General features: G+C 34.1%; 2 protein-coding genes across 2 annotated transcripts; one reads left to right on the top strand and one right to left on the bottom strand.

The window, feature by feature from the left end:
• The first annotated feature begins 11,138 nt into the window (after positions 1–11,138).
• On the top strand, positions 11,139–15,225 carry LOC104218271 (probable leucine-rich repeat receptor-like protein kinase At1g68400). Its single transcript, XM_009768717.2, has 2 exons — positions 11,139–12,553; positions 14,357–15,225. Exons 1-2 carry the CDS (start codon positions 11,221–11,223, stop codon positions 15,025–15,027), a joined length of 2,004 nt encoding a protein of 667 aa, XP_009767019.1. The 5' UTR covers positions 11,139–11,220; the 3' UTR covers positions 15,028–15,225.
• A 1,456-nt stretch (positions 15,226–16,681) lies between these two features.
• On the bottom strand, positions 16,682–21,486 carry LOC104218270 (glycosyltransferase BC10). Its single transcript, XM_009768716.2, has 2 exons — positions 20,832–21,486; positions 16,682–17,342 (listed from the first exon to the last, which is right to left on the bottom strand). The coding sequence occupies exons 1-2, from the start codon at positions 21,420–21,422 to the stop codon at positions 16,698–16,700; spliced, it is 1,236 nt and encodes a 411-aa protein (XP_009767018.1). The 5' UTR covers positions 21,423–21,486; the 3' UTR covers positions 16,682–16,697.
• Positions 21,487–21,876: the final 390 nt, after the last annotated feature.

Raw genomic sequence — 21,876 nt, 5'->3', positions numbered from 1 at the left:
AGCCTCAAAAGACATAGCTGATCCATCGCCGGTCTATGCTGCAACACTCGGCAGAACTATCCCAACTGGCTGAGTTGTTGCAATATGAAATTGGGGAGCCATCTGCTCTAGAGTATGAGTAACGGGAGTCTGGGCTCCTCCCCATCCTGAGAGACCTAGTGCTACAGGGAATGTGTCGGCCTGTGCAACACACCCCATAAGGCCTACTAGAAGGACCAAAGCATCCTGAAGTATCGGGGTAGCGATGAACCCCTTTGGAACCTGAGATAGCCCAGCTGGAACGGTCTGGGCTAGAGCCTCCTCATCAAACTCTACCTAAGGCTCTGCCGCTAGTGTTGCTGATCGAGCTCTGGGCTTAGCCCTTCCCCTTCCTCGACCCCTAACACGGCCTCGGCTTCGTCCTCTGACCCTCATAGGAGCTGCCGCTTGGGGGCTCGGGCTGCTGATTAGCTGATGAAGCAGTACATGTTCTCGCCATCTGTGAAGGAACAAGAGTAGAGAGTTCAATTAGCATTGCGAGATCAAAAATTGCACGACATAGAAGAATAGAAGTGAAATTGTTCCTAAACTCTGTAGCCTCAGGGGGATAAGCACAAACATCTCCGTATCGATCCCTCAGACTCTACCGCTTGTTCATAAATTGTGAGACCTAGGCAACCTAGTGCTCTGATACCAACTTGTCACGACCCGAATTTCCCACCGTCGGGACCGTGATGGTGCATAACATCACACTCGCTAAGCAAGTCAACGTTAGAATCTTAATCACCTTTTTTTCTTTATATTTATTTAAAGTTAAAATTAACAAAGCTAAATCAAACAAAAATAAACGCGAAAGTACATATTAAACTGGTTATCTATATACCAATAACAACTCCGAAACTGTTACCACCCAGAAACTGGTGTCACAATCCACGAACATACTAAGAATATCTACAAGTATTAGTCTAAAAGAAAAGTACATCTGTCTCGAAAGAAGATAAAATAGGAAAGTGGAAACATAGGAGGGGACGCCTAGGCCTGCAGACACCTACAGGGCTACCTTGGGTCTCCTAGGTGAATGCTGGCAACCGGCCTCTCGATCAGCCACAACCAGCTCCAAAATCTGAACAGAAAGTGCAGAGTGCAGTATCAATACACCCGAACTCATGTACTAGTAAGTGACGAGCCTAACCTCGACGAGGTAGTGACGAGGCTAAGGCGGGGCATTTACAATATAACCTGAATACAATTTATAATAAAGCAAAAAGGAAATATGGAATGAAATGGAATAGTAACTTACAACAAAATAAATACGAAACTCAATTGTCTTGCCAGTACTCAGCTATAACCAATCCTTAAGAGAGTTATAACACTACAGAATAAAATCACAGCAGAGGAAGATTACATATTATCAGTAACAATATGAACATTCATCCTTATTACTCTTATTGCAGCGTGCAACCCGATCCTACCTATCTACCTTTATTACTCCTAAATATATCACCCTTATTCCTCATATTGCAGCGTGCAACCCGATCCCACATGTGCACCCTTATTATTCATGTTGCGGCGCACAACTCGATCCCACCAGACAATCACATTTCACCCTTATTCCTCTTGTTGCAACATGCAACCCGATCTCATCATATCAGTACAAACCACATAATAAGAATAGAAATTTCATAGTTTAGTTTAAAAACACTCCACAATACTTAAACTTCCAACCAAATCAACAGAAGGCTATATAATTATGGAACTTCACATTGTAAGTACTACATGGCGAGACCAACCAAAATATACTATGAAACACCGATAAACCAGCTTAAACCAATAATATAACACAATGAAACTACATAATTACAAATACCTTCAATAGAGAAAACAACATCTAACAGGAAGCAATTAGACATGTAAGTACCAATAAGCATGAAGCAATTAAGACAGGAAGATAATATATTAGGAACGGGGAAGGGAACAAGCTAAGCAAATAATTTGGCGGCGCATAGGTACTCGTCCCACACCTATACGCCACACACATGGAATTTCATATAGCAATCAAGTCGGGGATCCCTAATCCCTCGAGTCAAAGTTAGACCAAATACTTACCTTGATCCACAAGCCAACTCAAAGCCCAATTATCATTTTTCCTCTAATTTCCACATCTGAACCACTCGTATCTAATCATAATTAACGTAATAACATCAATTATTGCTAAAGAAATCAATTCCAATACATAATTATAGATTTCCCAACATTTTCCCAAAAAGTCAAAAACCGACCCAGGGCTCGCTTGGTCAAAACTCAAGGTTCAAACCAAAACTCATTCACCCATTCCCCCATGTGCCCAAATATGTAATTAGTTTCGAAATCCGACCCCAAATCGAGGTCTAAATTCCCAAATTTGCAAAATCCCCATTTCCCCCCAAAATCCCTAATTCTACCCTGAAAAAACAAGATTTAGGGCTAGAAATCTAATGGCTATTGATGGAAATTGAAGGAAATGAGTTTAAGTACACAAACCTATGATTTGGTGTTGAAATCCCTCTTCAAAATCGCTCCTAGGTTGAGTTCTAGGGAAAGAGTTGTGAATTTTTTTAAGAAATCCCATGTTGGTTCTGTTTTAAGATCACTGGACAGGACTTAATCACGTTCGTTAGAGGCCTGTGGCGATCATGAAGCTTTGGCCCCATTGGCCTATGCGTTTGCAAGAAACCCTTCGCGTTCGCGAGCCAAGTGCTGCGTTCACGATGAGTTACATTCCCCTCCCCCAGGTCCCATGCTTCGCGTTCGCGGTAGCACGGTTGCGTTCGCGAAGGGTATTGCCCCAATGTTCCACGTTCGCAACAAGCCCTTCACGTTCGCATAGAAGAAAGCCCCCCCCCCCCCCCCGACAAGTTTACTCTTCATGTTCGCGTGAGAAGCTTCTCAAAACGCGAAGAAGGAAACCAACAAGTGCTGAAGCTCTAGAAAAACCAAAATTTCCCAAGTCCAAAACATCCCGAAGCCTATCTGAAACTCACCTGAACACTCGGGCCTCCAAACCAAACATGCATACAAGTCTAAAAACATCATACGGACTTGCTCGTGCGATCAAATCGCCAAAATAATACCTAAAACTGCGAATTTAGCACCAAATTATATGAAATTTTCAAGAAAGTTTCAAAATTTCTATTTTCTCAACCCAAGGTCCGAATCACGTCAAATAAATTTCGTTTCTCACCAAATTTCACAAATAGGATACAAATATCATAACAGACCTTTATCGAGCTCCGGAACCATAATACGGGTCCGGTATCAACAAAATCAATTATTAACCAAATTCTTAAAACCTTTATAATTTCAGTTTTACAATTTTCATCAAAAATTCATTTCTCGGGCTAGGGACCTCGAAATTTGATTTCGATCATACGCCCAGGTCCCATATTTTACTACGGACCTACGGGATCGTCAAAATACGGGTCCGGGTCTGTTTACCCAAAACGTTGACCAAAGTCAACTAAAATCAACTTTTTAGGCTAAAATTGTTATTTCATAAATTTTCCAAATAAAAGCTTTCCGGAATCACGCCCGGACTGCGCATGCAAATCGAGGTGAGCTACAATGAGGTTTTTAAGGCCTCGGAACACGGATTCGAGTTCTAAAACAGAAGATGACTCTTTGGGTCATCACAATTTTGGGGACATTTGGCTAAGACCAGCCCCTCGCAGAGCCGACATCTACACAAATTAATAGGTGTTTGGTGCATGTGATAAGGATAATAATCCCGAGATAAAAGTTTGTGATTAACTTTATCCTATGTTTGGTTTGGGATATTCGCTAATCCGGGGATAACTTTTATACTAAATGATGGGACTAGTTATCTCATATAAAAGGTAAAATAACTAATTACATGGGATATTTTTACTATTGTACCAAACAACCCCAAAGGTAAGAACAAATTACCATGAAAGCCTCACGTTTTTAAAGGGATTGTTACACAAATAGCCTGTTAGATTCAGTGTTTACTTTTTCAAACCGATATACATAGATTATATATCGATTATACACAGTTATACACATATTATACATGAATTACACATATATTATGCATCTGCCAGCTATTTTTAGGTGAACGGCTATTTGGGTTAATTTTTTAATTTTTTTTTGTAAAATCTCAGGCCCAAAGACATGTATGAGAGTCCAAGAACGGGTACAATTGGGCTAGCTGAGGCCTATTAATACTGTTGTCCAAGCTATGGTGTTTTCTTAAGTTCGCCAGAATATTTTCTTGCTACAAATTAGGGATTTAATGTTCTCATCATTTTACTAGGATAGGTTAAATACAAATTTATTTACTTCGAGAAAATGATCTCTCATGGCTAATTACAGTTTGAATTTTAAAAAAAATGGACCTATTAACAATCTTGTGTTTTATTTATTGATTTTTGGTGTTATTTTTTACCAATATGTGAAAAGGATAGTGTAAGAAAAAGAACATTTATAATGAACCATACAATCTCTCAGCTTCATTTTATTTTCAAATGAGAACTTGAGATTTAACGTTAAACTTCCAAGTCAAGCAAACTGATATAACACCTTTAATATCAAGATGTGTTTCGGATTTTAATTTCTAAATTAAATCGTAATTTTGCACAGACACCCTATTTGGTTGCCCCCATTTAATTTGTACGCATTTTTTAAATTTCTTTAAACTTGTACCCACTGTTTAAACAACTTCAGACTTTTTTTCTCCTCCTCCTTCTTTTTCGGGTAACGGTAATTCTATATGACGTTTGTGAATATATTTTAAGGTAGTTTATGATGTTTTAGAGTGATGAGCTGTTGTGGCACTTTATTTTTGCTATTACTTAGGTTTTTTTTTCTTAATTGCAAAATAGTTCGTTAGATTTATTGTTGTTTTGACAAATTGATGATTGGGGTTTGTTCTTGATGATATTTGGAGGTTATATTTCAAATTTGAGCTCATTTTGAGTAGATTTAAGTATTAAATCGTATATTGGGGATTGTTAAAATTCGAAGAACAAATTACTGTTTCTTGACAATTTGCACTTCAGGCCTATTTTGCCTTTAAGTGCATGAAAACGTTGGTTGCACTTCAGACCTTTTGGCCTTAAGTGCATCTGAAGTACAAAATTCTCACTTTAGAGTTATTGGCCTTAAGTGTAAGAAAACGTTTGTTGCACTTAACTTTTTGGTCTTAAGTGCATCTGAAGTGCAATTTTTTACTTCGCACTTATTGGCCTTAAAGGCATGAAACCATTGGTTGCACTTCAGACCTATTTGGTCTTAAGTGCATCTGAAGTGCAATTTTTCACTTCAGACTTATTGGTCTTAAGTGTATGAAAACGTTTGTTGCACTTCAGACTTATTGGTCTTAAGTGTATGAAAACGTTTGTTGCACTTCAGACTTTTTGATCTTAAGTGCATCTGAAGTGCAATTTTTCACTTCAAACTTATTGACCTTAAATGCATGAACCATTAGTTGCACTTCAGGCCTATTAGGCCTTAAGTTCATCTGAAGTGTAATTTTTTCACTTTAGACTAATTTTTTAAACTTCAGACCCGATAAGTCTAAAGTTGATCATAAAGTGGGTAGACTTGCAATCTTTTTGCGAAGTGCGTATAGGATCAATTGTGACCCCAAAAACGGGCACAAATGCAAAACTCCCATTATAATCTCGGGTTGGCCAAAACAACTTGGGCAAAGATTATTTTTAGCCCGCGGCCGAAACTATTTATATCCGTCAACCGCAAACATGTGTGTGTGTATATATATATATATATATATATTCGGCTATTGTTTTGAGAGGGACTATACAGTGTCATTTTCCAAAACAAATTAATTTTATTATCAAGACACATTTTACTAGATTTGTAAATTTTTACATTAAAGAAAATAAGATATCAGAAAATCGTGCCAAGAAGAGGTTTCATGGATATTTCCCTTTCAATTGCTTTTGCCGCTCCCCTTTAACTTTCTGGAGCTAAATTCTTGAACAGCACCATCAAAATTGAAGGCTCCATTAGAATTAAAGGCTTCTTTATTCAAAGAAATAAAGAAAAAGTGCTAAAGTATATATTAAAATAAAGTGATACATGGGAAATGTTGCATGAAATCAAGCAAATTATAGCATTGATTTGGCCCCACGTTGGAGACAAGAAGAGAAACAGAAGGTCATAATTTATTTATTCATTTCATATAAGAAAGTGTGAAAGACAAATTAAACAAATCATAAATCTAATCAAAGTCCCAAACTTTGCCTTTTGTCGTTAGACCAAATCATTAATCTTCAAACATATCTTGAACTTCCAAATAAGAGCGCTTTCTACCTTTTTTGTGCTTGATTATTGTACTTCTCTTTGTTTTGAATTTTCTTTTTTTATTTGTCACAAACTTTTCGGCTTCGTAGAATATATTTCCCATAAATAAAATAGACTTCATATTTGACAAAATAGTTATTTAACTGTTTCTCCTAATATTTAGGGATAGTCGGTTAATTATTTCCTAATATTTCAAAATAGTCATTTAATTATTTTTCTAATATTTAGGACTTAGAAATTAATTAATTTTTATATTAACATAACAATTTACCCGATTAATTCTAGATATTTTAGGTAAAGTTTCGAGCCTTTCAATTTTTAGGACTCTCCAAATTACTAAAAAGTTAGAAAATAATGTTAGTGTTTCATTTCACGAATAATTTACTTATTCAATAAAAGGTCATTTTGTTTGTATGTATATTATGAAGAAAGTCATGAGAATGATATCGGAATTTATGTTTCTTATTTGAATTTTAGGTGAAAGTTTATGGTTTCATGTGGATTTATGATTTCTTTTGTTTGATGCATTGTGTAAATCTCCTTATTTTTCATCTTTTTTTGTTCTGATTGAAACGATACTTTTAGTTAATAAGTTAGAAAGTGGGTCTTGAATCTTTTTGTTCAATCTTTGTGACCAGTGTGTTGTTACTAAAATAAATTAAATTTGCAAAGCAGATGTATTAAATTATACAACAATATTTTAAAAAATTAAATTTAGAAAAATAGTTTTTGGATAAAATTTCTTTTAAAAATTTTCCTAACGCTTTTTCCTTCTCTTCGGACTTCTATTATTGTGTCCCTTTTTTTGCTCAAAGGAAAAAATTGTCATCTTCCCATGACAGGAATTTCTATTAATCTATCTAAAGGTCACAAGAATAAATCTGAAAGTGCTAATTTAGCGTCTGTAAAGATTGATCAATGTTATGAGGCTGAAAGTTGGTATACCTCCATGAATTTTTATTTGTCACAATCCCTGTTTGAGATGAATAAAATGCATCATATTTTTTTTTTTTGAGTTTTTCTTTCTGTGTTCGGAAGAAGCAAACAAGAATTAGACTTCAATTGGGTTTAGACCTAGACAATGTGAATATATATTTGTATTCAATGTGATTTAAACTTGAAAGATAGAGATTTCACATTGAATAAAATTATCATTTAATTGCAAAAGTAAAAAAAAAATATTGATGAGAAACTTAGAGATGAAAATTTTCATAATATGAAACATGTTACAAAATAAAATAATTATAAGGACTAATTACCCACCCCCACCCCCAAAAATTATCAAATAAATATCATTTTTATAAATGATCACATTTATTTTTTTAATATTTTCCGCATTCTTTTTAATACCGCTAAATCATGTGCTCATAGGCGAATTCTATAAATAAGAAAAAGGTCAAATTCCAAGTTTTTACATCAAGAAAATAATTAAAAATAATAAAATCATAAAACCTAATGCTAACTTAGTGATGTCCATATAATCTTAAGTTGAAAAGGGGTTGTTTGGTTGGATACAAGTTACCTCAGATTATCCCGAAATTAGTTATCCTGGGATCGTTATCCCATTATTCTATAGGAATAAAAAATCACTGCAATAACTAATCCTGCGATTCCTAATGGATGATTTAGAACTTCTACGTGGCAGTTTTTTTCTTTCTTGAATTAGATATATAAGATCAATATTTTTCATTTTTAGAAACTTACACTTTATTTATAACTCAAACATTAGCACCAAAAAATTATTGTTAATATAACATTCGAATGATTTTTAAAACACTTTTTACTCATTTAGATAAGTACACGCGCAACGCGCGTATCCTAAGACTAGTATAACTTAAAAGTTAAAAATTCTAGTAAAAATACATATAAAAAATTTCACTCAATTGCTCACAAAAATTCAAAAATAACTCAAAATTATTTTCATATCCTAAAACATGTGTTTTTCAAATAAGAAAAAAAAATTATTTTGAAATTTTACAATTTTTATGTTCAAATGCCGCTAAATTTTATGAATTCTCATTTGCCCATAAATAATTAATGGTTTTGTAAAATGTAGACAAATTGTCCGTTGTTTTAAAATAGTGATAGAGGAAAAAAGACAGATACGAGGGGTTGCTCCGATGATAAGCAACTCTCACTTTCAACCGAGAAGTTGTGAGTTCGAGTTTCCCCAAGAGCAAGGTGGGAAGTTCTTGGAGGGAAGGATACCGTGTTTCTATTTAGAAACAGTCTAGGTTGTCCTGGTTGAAAAAGGGGTTCGTTCTTAGGTGACAGTAGTAGAACTGCTGTAGAAGTGACAATACAAATAGGCAAGAAATCTTTTGTACCCAAAAAGCAAAAGTGAAAAATGGAGAATTTCAAGGAGACCAAAAGAACGTTGCTTTGTTTCTTTATGGACCTTTTTTCTCATTTTCAGGACACATCTACCACTAAAGCTAAGCCCTAGCATGCACTTCCTCTATCTTTTTTTTTCCCTTTATTTTGGTTAATATCAAAATTATATATGAATTTAAGAAAGGAAAATATGCATCAACGACAGTGGCGAAGCCAGGAATTTACTCAAGGGTGTTTAAACTTGAAATAAGTGAAAAAAATCTCCGAGAAAGAGTGTTCAATATATATTATATACCTCTAAAATGTAATATTTTACTTATATACGCAATGTAATTTTTTCCGACTAAGGGACCACCCTTTACAACATGTAGCTTCGCCCATAATCAACGGACAAACATTTGCATAGTACAAAAGTTTTAAAATATTCATCTTCTTTTAATTTTTCTTATATATTAAAGGTACATGCTAGGATTCTTTAATCTTTATTTGGTTATATATAGTTATATTTGCTATAGTGTGCATCAGCGGCGAGCCAAAAAAATTCCGTATGTTCAAACTTGAAAGAAGTAAAAGAAATCCCCGATAAATGGTGTTCAGTACATATTATATATCTTTAAAATCTAATATTTACCTTATATATGCAATGTAATTTTTCAACGAATGGTAGTCAATTGATTACCCTTAGCAGCGTGTAGTTTTGCCCCTGGTGTGCATGAACGTGTGATGCATTATGTACCGAGCTGCCAATTTTTATATTTGCTATAATGTTATGGAAAAATATTTAAGTTGTGACTCGAACAAATAGCTAAATTCAACTAATAAGTTTTGTAATAAACTATAGTATAATTTATTAGTAACTTTATAAATTTTCTAGAAATACGTTATTCACCTCATGAATGGGATAAAACCTCTTCATTGATTTAAAGTCAATGACTAAAATGAGATAATTATTACTCCCTACACTTTTTATTTATTTATTTATTTATTTTTTTGAAACTGAACATCAAATATCTTACTGCTTTAAATTTCTTGTGAATTTTAAAACTAATGTTGTTTATGAGATTTTCATCCTTAGATTTAAAAAATATATATACACTACTGAATCTTTATTGTATCATGTTACACAAATACCAACGATTATGATCATTCTAATTTAGCTAGTCTTTATTTTTATTTTCTTATCATTCTAAATTAGTAACCTACAAAAGATGGTAAGTGACACATAACTAGTTTAAAATCATTTAAGCTCAAATGTATTATTAATAGTATTATTTTGGATCCATTTTAACCTCCTTCTTTCACCGGAAAGGGGACAATATGCTCTTAACAGCTTGTTTGGATGGTTGTTGCCTTTATATTGTATCGTATTGTTATTTTAAATATAATTTTTTTATTGTTACTTAAATTTTATTATATTGTATCGTTAAATTCTTGGTTACGTAACAACTGATTTGGTGTGGTCGCGTTGTTATTTTTTTCCCTCCCATCTTGTCCTTCATTATTAATAAATAATCTTATTTTATAATTTCTCCTATCTTTTTATATAATAATTCTACCTCGTATCATAATTTTTTTAATAATATTACAAGTTTATTCTTCGTATTGCTGATGTGTAATATCATAAAACGATGACAAATGATAGAGTTTATCCAAATATTATATTCATCAAACGATACAGTACAATATAATATAATACGATACGATATATAACAACCATCCAAACAAGCTGCAAGGAGCTTGGTCTACTCAATTGATAGAAGTATGAGCTTAGTTCCACAAGTTAAAAGAGATTATAATTTGAAAATAGAATAAGATTGAGGAGTAGAGTATCATTTTAGCGTTTCGAATTTGGTCCAAAATAAGTATTATATTAAAAATAAAAAAGGCATAAAATAATTTTTATAAAAATATATTCCGATTTCAAAAAATGATCTAAAAAACCTGAGTAGGGATAAAGAATAATGTGAGAAAATGTAAAGAATAACTTAGTCAAATAATACGTGTAACGAACTTATTAAATAGTTTTGTGTGATAAGACAATGGACCTAATGTAGTGTTATTATTTTGGAAGTTTATATTTTTATATATTAATATATAAAGTATTCTCGTCACAAGAAATGCAAAACTTTATGAAAACTCTAACATTCTTGCAGAATTTATAGCTGGGCAATTAAAGAATAAAATTTCCTTTCGAAAAGAAGGGAAAAAGGCTATTGAATTAATAGAACAAGCAGATACATTGATTATTGCTCTTATACAATTCGAGGGCATCAAAATTTGGATACTTTTAGACGAGGAATAAATTAATATATGTAGAATATATTTATTTAGCGATTATAATTATATTTGATCGAAGCAAAATATGTTAAAAGCACTTATTTTAAACATTAAAAAAAATAAAAATAAAAAGACTAGAGACTATAGTAGTAGTACTAAAATACGAGCCAGCATTAATTATCCTGAAATGTGACATTATTTTCATACATTAATTACACTCAACTCCTCCTTCCCGTTACCACCTTCTCTCTTTCCCTACTTCTTCACACTCTACACTCTCCACTCTCTCTCTCCTTCACTCTCTCTTCAATGGCTACAAAACTCCATTACACAGCTATCTCCTTCTTCTTCCTCTTCTCTTTTCTCCAATTTTCTTCTTCTCTTAACCCAGATATTCAACCATTACTAGCTTTCAAATCAGCTTGTGATTCAACCAACTCACTTTCAAACTGGAACTCAAGCACTAACCCATGTACATGGACTGGAGTTTCATGTCTAAACAACCGAGTCTCTCGTCTCGTTCTTGAAAATCTTAACCTTAAAGGGTCTTTTCAAAACCTTTCATTTTTAAAAGAGCTTCGTGTACTTAGCTTAAAAAACAACCAATTTTCAGGTCCTGTTCCGAATCTTTCTAACCTTACAGCTCTTAAACTTCTGTTTCTTTCGCATAATGAGTTTTCTGGGGATTTTCCTGTGTCTTTAACGTCTCTTTTTAAGCTGTACCGGCTTGATCTTTCGTATAATAACTTTTCCGGTGAGATTCCGGCGAGTGTAAACCGTTTAACTCATTTGCTTACTCTTCGTTTAGAAGAAAATGATTTTTCCGGTGAGATTTCTGGGGTTAAGCTATCTAACCTTCAAGAGTTTAATGTTTCGGGTAATAAACTTGTTGGGGAAATACCCATTTCGCTTTCTGGTTTTCCGGTTTCTGCATTTGTTAAAAACCGGGTTCTTTGTGGTTCTCCGTTGCCAAAATGTGCGGTGAATATTCCTCGTGACCCGACAATGGCAGCTCCGGTGAGTCCAAAAAGTACTGTAGCGTCTTCTCCTAGTATATTGCCTGTGACCACAACATCCGCTAGTCCAAAAGTAACACGTCATAGCAATGGAAGTAAGATGAGTTCATTAGCAATAATTGCGATTATACTCGGGGATGTGTTTGTTCTTGTTGTTGTTTGTTTATTGCTCTACTGTTTCTTCTGCACTCGGAAAATGTCATCTCAGAAACATGGGTCACAGATTCTTGAAGGTGAGAAGATTGTGTACTCGTCGAGCCCGTATCCGAATACGGGCTCGGGTCAGGGCCAAGCGGGCGGGTTCGAGAGGGGGAAGATGGTGTTTTTCGAAGGGGCGAAGAGGTTTGAGCTCGAGGATTTGCTGAGAGCTTCAGCTGAGATGTTGGGGAAAGGTGGATTTGGGACTGCTTATAAGGCAGTGTTGGATGATGGAAATGTAGTGGCTGTGAAAAGATTGAAAGAATTGAATGTTTGTGGGAAAAGGGAATTTGAGCAACAAATGGAAGTTTTGGGAAGACTAAGACATCCAAATTTGGTTGGTTTGAAAGCATATTATTTTGCTAGAGATGAGAAGTTGTTGGTCTATGATTTCATGACTAATGGCAACTTGTTTTGGCTTCTTCATGGTATGTTATTTTCAACCTTTTGTTCTTCAAGAAATTGATAGTAATAAAATATTTACAGATGACTTGTTTATTTTTAATTCTTACGGTTGTATATTTTCCTATTTCTAGTTCCTTGTTATTACACGGTGCGTCATTATTATCGGTAGTGACACTAGTCTCGTATTACGTGTTCTTGGTTATTATATGTTTTGACATTTGCTTCTGCTGCCTTTTACTTATTTGGTTATTGCTTCCTTCTACTGTTTTTGAGCCGGGTCTATCGGAACTAGCCTCTCCACATTCATCCTTCATAAGGTAGATCCTTCGTAAGGTAGATGTTAGGTCTGCGTACACATTACTCTCTCCATATCTCATTCGTGGTATTCCACTGGGTTTTTTTTTGTTGTTTATTTTAATGAAAATGTGATCTTTAGAATTGTGTTGTTGAAAAGAATATTGATTGATTTTGGGGGGGGGGTAAAAGTTTGGCAATTAGTAGCATAAATCACATGGGGTTTGAGTCTGGCTTTTTGTCTTTAATTGCTTTTTGGTCTGCAACTGTTAATCAGGACTAGCCTCTGTTGCATAATAGGAATTGAGATGGGATGTATGATGGTCAATACTAGACAGTAATTTTGGCCTTTTGGGGTTTTTTTGATGGCCACTACTGAGAGCTTTGGTTATGGTTTGTTTAGTAGTAATTGTTTATGAAGAAAAAGTTGCATAATTGAAGCCAGTCATGTGGGATTACTGAAAATCAATATAATATCATTTTAGTCCTGTTTGAGAGTTCTTTTTCTCCAATTGGAGCTTCAAAATGAGTGCTGGTGACTGACCACTTATTCAAGTTGCATTTGGGATGGGCAGTTGGGATTTGTGTAGAATTTGCATCAGATATGCATTTACATTACAATAGTGATTATGTTGTTCATTACATGATATAACTTATATAGTCAAGTATTAGAGTTTTTTTGGAAAGTTATGTTAGTAATTTACATTCTTTGTAACATAGTTTAATCTTGATAGTCGAATGCAGGGAGTTTCATATTTAAGTTCAAACTTTCTGTTAGATCCTATGTTACGCGACTCTCCAAAATGTTGTCGTACTCGTGTCGGATCCTCCATTCAAAAATGCACTACTTTTGGAGGATCCAACACGCACCCGGTGACATTTTCGGAGAGTCCGAGCAACATAAGTCGGATCTTATTTTTAAAAAGTTTTTTAAAGAATCTAATTTACTCAAAATGGTCTTAAAGTGAGAAGATCAGATCAAAGGAAGTCTCTTACCAGCTGTATATAATGTGTTTTTCTCTCTTCTTTGGGCTAAAGCAAAAGAAGCAAAATTCCACCTTTTTAGGCAATGGATACCCTACTGTCCCATTTAGCTCTACAGCTTTTGCTTGTCTTTTTGACCTCACAAGTTTTTCACATAGTGCCATTCTGCAAATCTTGCATAAGTTGGGTAGGTAGATAATGAAATAAGCTCTTGTTCGTTTCTGCTTCAAATAGTACAGGATCAACATCTTGTTGAATTGTACCTATCACTCATGTAACAGCAGACAGCTGCTTCAGATGTGATTTTTCTCATCTTAGGAATAAGAACTGTTATGTACTATTCCATCAAAAAGTTTGTTATGTCAAATTCATACTCCTGTCCTCTCTTCCCATGTTTTTGTTCTTTTGTCTGGTTACAGTTGCCCTTTCATCTTTCAATAACAAATACTAGTACTACATTAGGCAAATAAATAGAAAAATGGAAATATTTGATCTTTGTAGTAGTTTGGGTAAATATTTTGATGGGCATGAATCTTTTTTTGCTACAGGAAACAGAGGGCCGGGAAGAACTCCTTTGGACTGGACAACAAGGTTAAAGATTGCAGCCGGAGCGGCTCGAGGGCTAGCCTTTATCCACAACTCATGCAAATCCTTGAAACTAACTCATGGAAATATCAAATCAACTAACATCCTCATTGACAAAGGTGGCAATGCACGTGTCTCCGACTTCGGTCTAGCCATCTTCGCGACGCCATCTTCCGTCCCAAAAACCAATGGCTACCGCGCCCCTGAAGTAGCATTGGACGGTCGAAAAATAACTCAAAAATCCGACGTCTATTCCTTCGGGGTCCTACTCCTCGAGCTGCTAACAGGGAAATGCCCCTCGGTCGTGGATAACGGTGGTCTTGGGACTGGCTATGGAGGTGTTGTGGACTTGCCGAGGTGGGTGCAATCCGTGGTGAGGGAAGAGTGGACGGCGGAGGTGTTTGATTTGGAGTTGATGAGGTATAAGGACATTGAGGAAGAAATGGTGGGGTTATTGCAAATAGCAATGGCATGTACTGCAGCATCACCAGATCAAAGGCCAAAGATAAATTATGTTGTGAAAATGATAGAAGAGTTGAGAGGGGTTGAGGTTTCACCTTCTCATGACACTGCTGATTCTGTTTCTGACTCGCCTGCTGTTTCTGAAGATAATACATGTGGTGCTAGTCAGTGACCCTTAACTTAGGCTCTTAGCTAGTAAAAAGGGCAGGCTGTTACACTAAGCTCCCGCAATGCGCGCGGGGTCTGGGGAACGGCCGGACAACAAGTAGTGAAAGTTTTTGGTTTATTGTTCTGAGTTCTGTAAATTAACCTTTTAGTCTTGGTCTTTTTCCTATAAAAGAGAAATTAGGAGAACGTTTACAAGCTGAAATTATGCTTCTTTTGTCATGTTTAGATTTATTTTTCTATAAGTAAAGCTTTAATTTTTTTTTAAATAATGCTTCATTAGAAATGAAAAGGGGAGTCTTGGCGTAATTGGTAAAGTCACCTCCATGTGACCAGGAGGCCATGAGTTCAAGCCATGAAAACAACCTCTTGCAAAAATGCAAGGTAAGAGTGTGTGCAATAGATCCTTGTTTGTGGTCCGACCCTTCCCCGAACCCCGCACATAGCGGGAATTTAGTGCACAATTAAACATCAGATGGAGCTATGACTTCTAATTCCTTTGTTGAAAGTTGGCCTTTTCCCAAATAAGTAAGTACTATTTGCTGCGGACTTTCCAAAAAAATGTAAAACAATTTTCACTTGGACACAATTATTCTTAATATAATTTTAGTACTAATTAATGCAATAACAATTTTCATTTCCTCTTCTCAGTCTGTCTTCTATATAAGTTTCATACTTACCGAGTTGAGCATGCAACATAGGTCTTGAAGTTGCTAACACCATTAATATCATATTTTTAAAACAAACCAAAACAAATATATTGTTGCTGATTCCGAAAAATAGAATAACCTAATTACTTTTCCCTATATGAAACTTCCCGCTCCTAAAAAAAAAACTTGATATACTCCCTTCGTTCACTTTTATTTATCCATTATACTAATAATATTTTCACTTTTACTTGTCCATTATACTAAATCAAGAGAAAGACAATCTTTTTTTTCTTTTTCTGTTTTACCCTTATCATTAAATACTCATTCCTCAAATCATTTTCCAAAACTTTTGAAAATGATATTATTATTATTATGGGTAAAATTATAAAATATATATTTTATTTATTTTTTCTTAAAGGGATTTGATCCTTTCGCGTATCGGCCCCATACTTCTTTGAACTCCTTTCTTCTAACGTAAGAAAGTGACACAGGCAAAAGTCAAAAGTGGACAATTAAAAGTGAACGGAGGGACAACAACAACAACAACAACAACAACAACAACAACAACAACAACAACAACAACGACCCAGTATAATCCCGCAAGTAGGATCTGGGGAGGGTAATATGTACGCAGACCTTACCCCTACCCCGAAGGGTAGAGGCTGTTTCCAGGAAAAGTGAACGGAGGGAGTACGCTAAAAATCTATTTGCATATGTATTTACATTAAATCAACAAATGCAAGATGTGTATCTTTTATAGATACATTATCCACTTAACCATAGTTAAATCTTATGTATTCTCATAGTAATTTTTAACTGCTTATGTTAAATTGCTTGATTAGTTTTGCAGATGTCTTGTCTCACTTTGAAGAACACAAATTAATGAAGACTATGATTTATTTTTTCCCATCAGACATTGTTGAACTGATGGAAAAATCAAACAATGAAAAATTATTGATCATGTGATCACTTGTTACAAAAGAATTGGTTTTTCATATACATAAAAATGTGTTAATTAATCCTATTATTATCTGTTAAAATGCATAACCTTTGGTGCAAAAATCAGAAGTCTACTCAAAGCATGAGTAGTGAACTTTCTTGCAAACAAATAACACACATTTGTCTTCTCACCATTGTACACACATTGGCTCTCACTCCTCAACTTCTCCAAAAACTCAACAGTAACATCTGACCTATGAAATCGGGCCGGGTGGGGCCCGCCTTTCGACCAATCGACCCAAGTCAAGGTCCGACCCGAATTCCTCTTCCCGAATTTCATGCTCACAAATGTCGGCAAGTAATGCTCGTCAGCATAACACGAACCTGTGCAATATTTCTGGAATAGTGGAAAATACGTCTTGTCTGAAATGACCTCGATAGCGAGATCTCTATCCATTTCGAACCATTGAGACCCTTTCATCCATTGTTGACTCTTGATTGTTGGGCTCATTTGAGGACGATATCGACCTCGGCCCACTGGGCCGGGGAGATCATACGTCTCCACGAAACTTTTCGTGGAGTTCATTACGTAAGTGTAGATTGTGGAGAAATTGAACAATGGAATGCAAGCCTCTGAAAGGAGAACAAATCTTTGGTTTGAGATATCAAGAAGAGCATTTGCTAGTAATCTTTTCTCAGCCTCTACCATGTTTACTTTGCCCCATTCCACTTCCTGCATTGGTCAAGAGAACAAATTTTAAATATGCAACATTAATATAACACTATCAAGAAACTTTATCATTGAACTTTTGCAAGAAATTAAGTAAGAAACTAATATATTTGCCAAGTACTAAATACATACATCTTGGGTTATAAATACCGGAACCAACTACGCATGTTCATTCAGAAAAAAACTTACTCGCACTCGATATTTACATCTCATATGCACTTCTATGGCTAACCATGGTTAGTGAATATGTACTTTTGCTTCAAATATCTTTTACTTAACTATGGTAAATCAATGTCGGTTTGGTGTAAACATCGTGGGTAGGTAAACTTTTTCTTGCTCTTAATTACATTAAAAGCACATTAAATACATAAGGAGAATGAAAACTGTACTACTTCACATATAAAGACTATAGATTCAATTGAAGGAATCTCTTATATGTGATTTATAAATGTAATTTGTGGTCCTAAACACATCAGAAAGGGGCCCAGAGTATTTATATGGCTATAAAACCTTCTCATTAACGGTAGAATTGAAAATTTAAGCTAAATTGTTTCCAAATTTAGAAAGAGGTCATTCTTTTTGGAACGGACTAAACAGGAAATAGGTTCACATAAAATATAACGGTGGGAGTACATTATACTACTGCATATATAGTAGGTATTTAGCCACCAAACAACTTAAAATTGTTATTTGGTTAACCTATCATAGTCTTTTCCTACGATTAATTGAAATTAACTTATACCCTAATGTACATTGTACACATAATTTTGGTTTTATGTAGATTCTATAAAAATGTATATTAACGTGAATTACATTAAAAGTTGGGTAGACACAACTTAAATTAGAAGGAAAGACAAACTGAAACATGCAGCAGTTAGGGAATAGTAATAATGCATGCAACTATGCAATAAACAAGTTAGGTCTATGCTTGAGAAACTTATAAAATTTCTCGCACTTGGCGTTTATACCAAGTCAATAAATGCAAGATACGGTATATAAACATTTTAGTCCTCACTTTATTTCACAAGTCTTAAAGTTAAATTGCATAGTAAATTTTTTCTCTTGAGAAGAGGCAAGTTAAACATTGTTTTGTTATGCTAGATTAAAGAATGTGTTTAACAATTTAGCTATTGTTTTTTTATGGTATTAGTTCATTATAGATGTATAATTGAAGAAATATGATGTAATAGTTAGCAGACAAGTAGGGAATATGAGCAAGAAAATCTATCTGTTTTTGGTAGTTAGAAGCATTAAGTTGTTACTAGAATAGGTTGGGGGTAGGACCATTTGCATTAGAGATGGCCAAATGATCTCTTGCTTTTGGCTACAAAAAGAGATATATCTTTTAATGGTTGTGAAATTTTTGGGCTCACAAATTGTTTGATCTAACAAGATTTCTATATCGGTATCCGGTATTCGCATCGGAGCCCCAATAAATCCGGATTCACTTTGAGAAGTTCTATATTGGGAGTAAAATGCTCCCTAATAAAGGCTATTCCATATCTAGAGCTCGAACGTGAGACCTCTGGTTAAAGATGAAAAAGTACTTATTGCTCCACCACTGACACTTGTTGGTGTTTGATCTAACAAGATTGTAACAAAACAAGGCCATAGAGTAGTTTGCTTCTCATTAAAGCACACATGGGTTCTACATTAACTTGCATTCCTAGCAAGTTGCACATAGAAAATTAAAACAATAGCTTTCTAATGTTGGAATTTTCAGTATGTGAAATGATTTTTTTTAAAAAATTTTCTAACCCCAAGAGTAAAAAAAAGAGAATGTTATATATAGTCAGACCTCTATAACAACCTTGCATGTTTTGATTTTTTGTGATTGTTATATTAAAGTGCTGCTATAGGAAACATATATTATAACATAATACGAATTACGAAGAATGGTGCCAAATTTAATACACATTGATCAGTAAGTAAATAACTTGTTATAAAAATTAAGTAAACGTATAACTTAAGTCGTTAATAATTTTGCAAATGCTGGCTAATTTTGAATGACCAATTTGAAAACTGGCTAGCCCATGCTATTTTTTACATTTTCCTAGGGTCTTTTTCACGTATAGCTCACGTCAAAAGTTATTTATATTCGGTAGCCGAAAAAGTATATAAAATTTGTATAACTTTTATATATAACATACAGAATATATACAAAAAATATATATTTTTCGACTATTATTTTAAGAGCGGCTATACAATATCATTTTTGTATTTTCTCCTAAGACCCAAGGGCCGGCCATGCAAATCAATTGGTCACAATGTACAAATGTAAGACATTAAAATTTTTGGGCAAAGTATAAAAATTAGTCGGTTGGCAGAAACTCATTGCATTTGCTAGTTATATATATATATATATATATCATTTGCTGGCTACTATTTTTGGGAGCGATTAAGAAAATACATTTCTAAAAAAAATTCTTTCATAATGAGATGGAAATTTCAACACGATATTGAGACCAAGAACAGGTCGTTTTTGCTAATAAATCCAACAACTAGGATTTCTAGAAAACCACTAGGTTTCTAATAAATCCACTTAGAAAAGTTAATCCTCGAATTCTTTTCAAAGTCGTTAATTTCTTTTAAATTTAGATCCATTTAAATCATCATTTTTGCTTTTCTTTATTGACTAATCCTTTTGGAATAGTAAAGAACGTGATGATTCTCGACTTCGTCTTGACTTTTCATAACAGAAAGAATCATAGCCCTTAGACTTCACTCCATTCTTTTCTTTACAATTCAATAACTTAAATATCCTTCATTAACTATTCTTTTTTAATTCCATTAATTTTTTAATTTGTCAGAGTCCTACACAAACTTTACTAATGTGACAAAATGGTCTACTATTTTGCCCCACTAATGACACATAAATTCCAGCGTAGCATAGTATAGTGACAAATATTATAAGCCAAAAAAAGATTTTATCCACCTTATGAATTCTAGCAGCCTTAATTGTTAAGAAAAATACTACTTTTCTACCACATTATTTATTCTTTAAAGTTTTTGCACACCCATTAACAAAAAATTTAATACTAATTTACCATAAAAAATATTTCTCTAAATAATCTCGAAGTTCAGTAGCGCAACAACAACGACAATAACATACCCCGTATAATCTCTTAAGTAGGGTCTCGGAAGAGTAGAGAGTATGCAGCCTTACTCGTACGTGTTTCAGAAAGCGCATTGTTCAAAAAAAACTCGGAAGATAACGAGTCCACATAGTGTCCTCTATCTTTCTCCACTTAAATATTACTATAGGTTATTATGTCACCGAATTAACAACAACAACAACAACAATAATATATCTAGTATATCCCATAAGTGGAATCTGGATAGGGTAGTGTGTACGCAGTCCTTACCCCTATCTTATGCAGGTGGAGAGACATGTTTTCGATAGACCCTCGGCAACAAGCTAAACTACTAATTGAAAACAATATGAAAGAAATTGAAATAAAAATGAAAAAACAAACAAACAAAGAAACTGACCTTGCTTGGAATTCTCCTGCCATGAAAAATCGGACTTTCAGGTTGTGATTGATTATAAGAAGGATCAGAATGCACATAAATGGAGTAAAACCCTTCATTTCCTTTAAAAAACATTTCCCAAAGTGGTGATAATAAAACTGGCCCTCTTGTTAAAAACATAAAAGCAACTTTTGGAACTTTTTTAAATGGAAATTCTTGAATTTTTGGTACCATAGAAGCTCTCCATAATAATTCTTCATCACTCATATCATGTTGAAGTAAACTAGGTGGTTTAATATACTCATTCAACCCTACTCGGGGTGGCGGCGACAACGGCGGCGATGACGGTGGTGGTGGTGGAGATGGTGGTGAAAAGGATTGTGAAGAAGATGAATATGATAATATTTGGCTATTAATGACTTGTAAATTGAGGCTATAAAAATTCTTGAAATAAAAAGTGAAAATAATACCACAAGTTAAACCACAAGCAAAGAAAAAGAAAGAAGAAAAAAGATTTAGAATATTTAATGGGGTGTTAAATAGCTTGATAGCCATTGCTATGGAGTTTTGATCTTGATTTTTCATTGTCTTTGGACAAAGAGAAACACACATAGAAGAGAGAAGAAGAAATAATATTTGAATGAAGAAATAAGATTTTATAGTAAATCTAGTGGCAAACTAAGTACCTATTACTAATCATATTTATAAACCAAGTATTAAATAAAGTCTAATATATATACCAAAAAAAATACCCCCAAAAAAAAAATCATGCTTTTGTTACAACTTGGAATATAAGTCAACCTTCCATATATGTCATCCACGCGTGCTAAATATAGAGAGCGGTTATTTAAGCCCCTATATAATAATATAATTATAGTAAGTGTAACTTTCTATATAAAGACTATTGTAAGAATTATTTTAAGCATATAATATGAATTTAATGTGATTTAATGTAACTTGTAACTTGGGGAAGGGCTATACTGATCTTCGAGTTTTACTTTTAGGCATTAATTGTATAAAAAATATTTACATAACATAACATAATATAATATAATATAATATAATA

This window comes from Nicotiana sylvestris, chromosome 10, assembly GCF_000393655.2.
Source record: "Nicotiana sylvestris chromosome 10, ASM39365v2, whole genome shotgun sequence".
In the NCBI taxonomy this organism is placed as follows: domain Eukaryota; kingdom Viridiplantae; phylum Streptophyta; class Magnoliopsida; order Solanales; family Solanaceae; genus Nicotiana; species Nicotiana sylvestris.
This window is presented reverse-complemented; position numbering and strand designations above follow the sequence as displayed.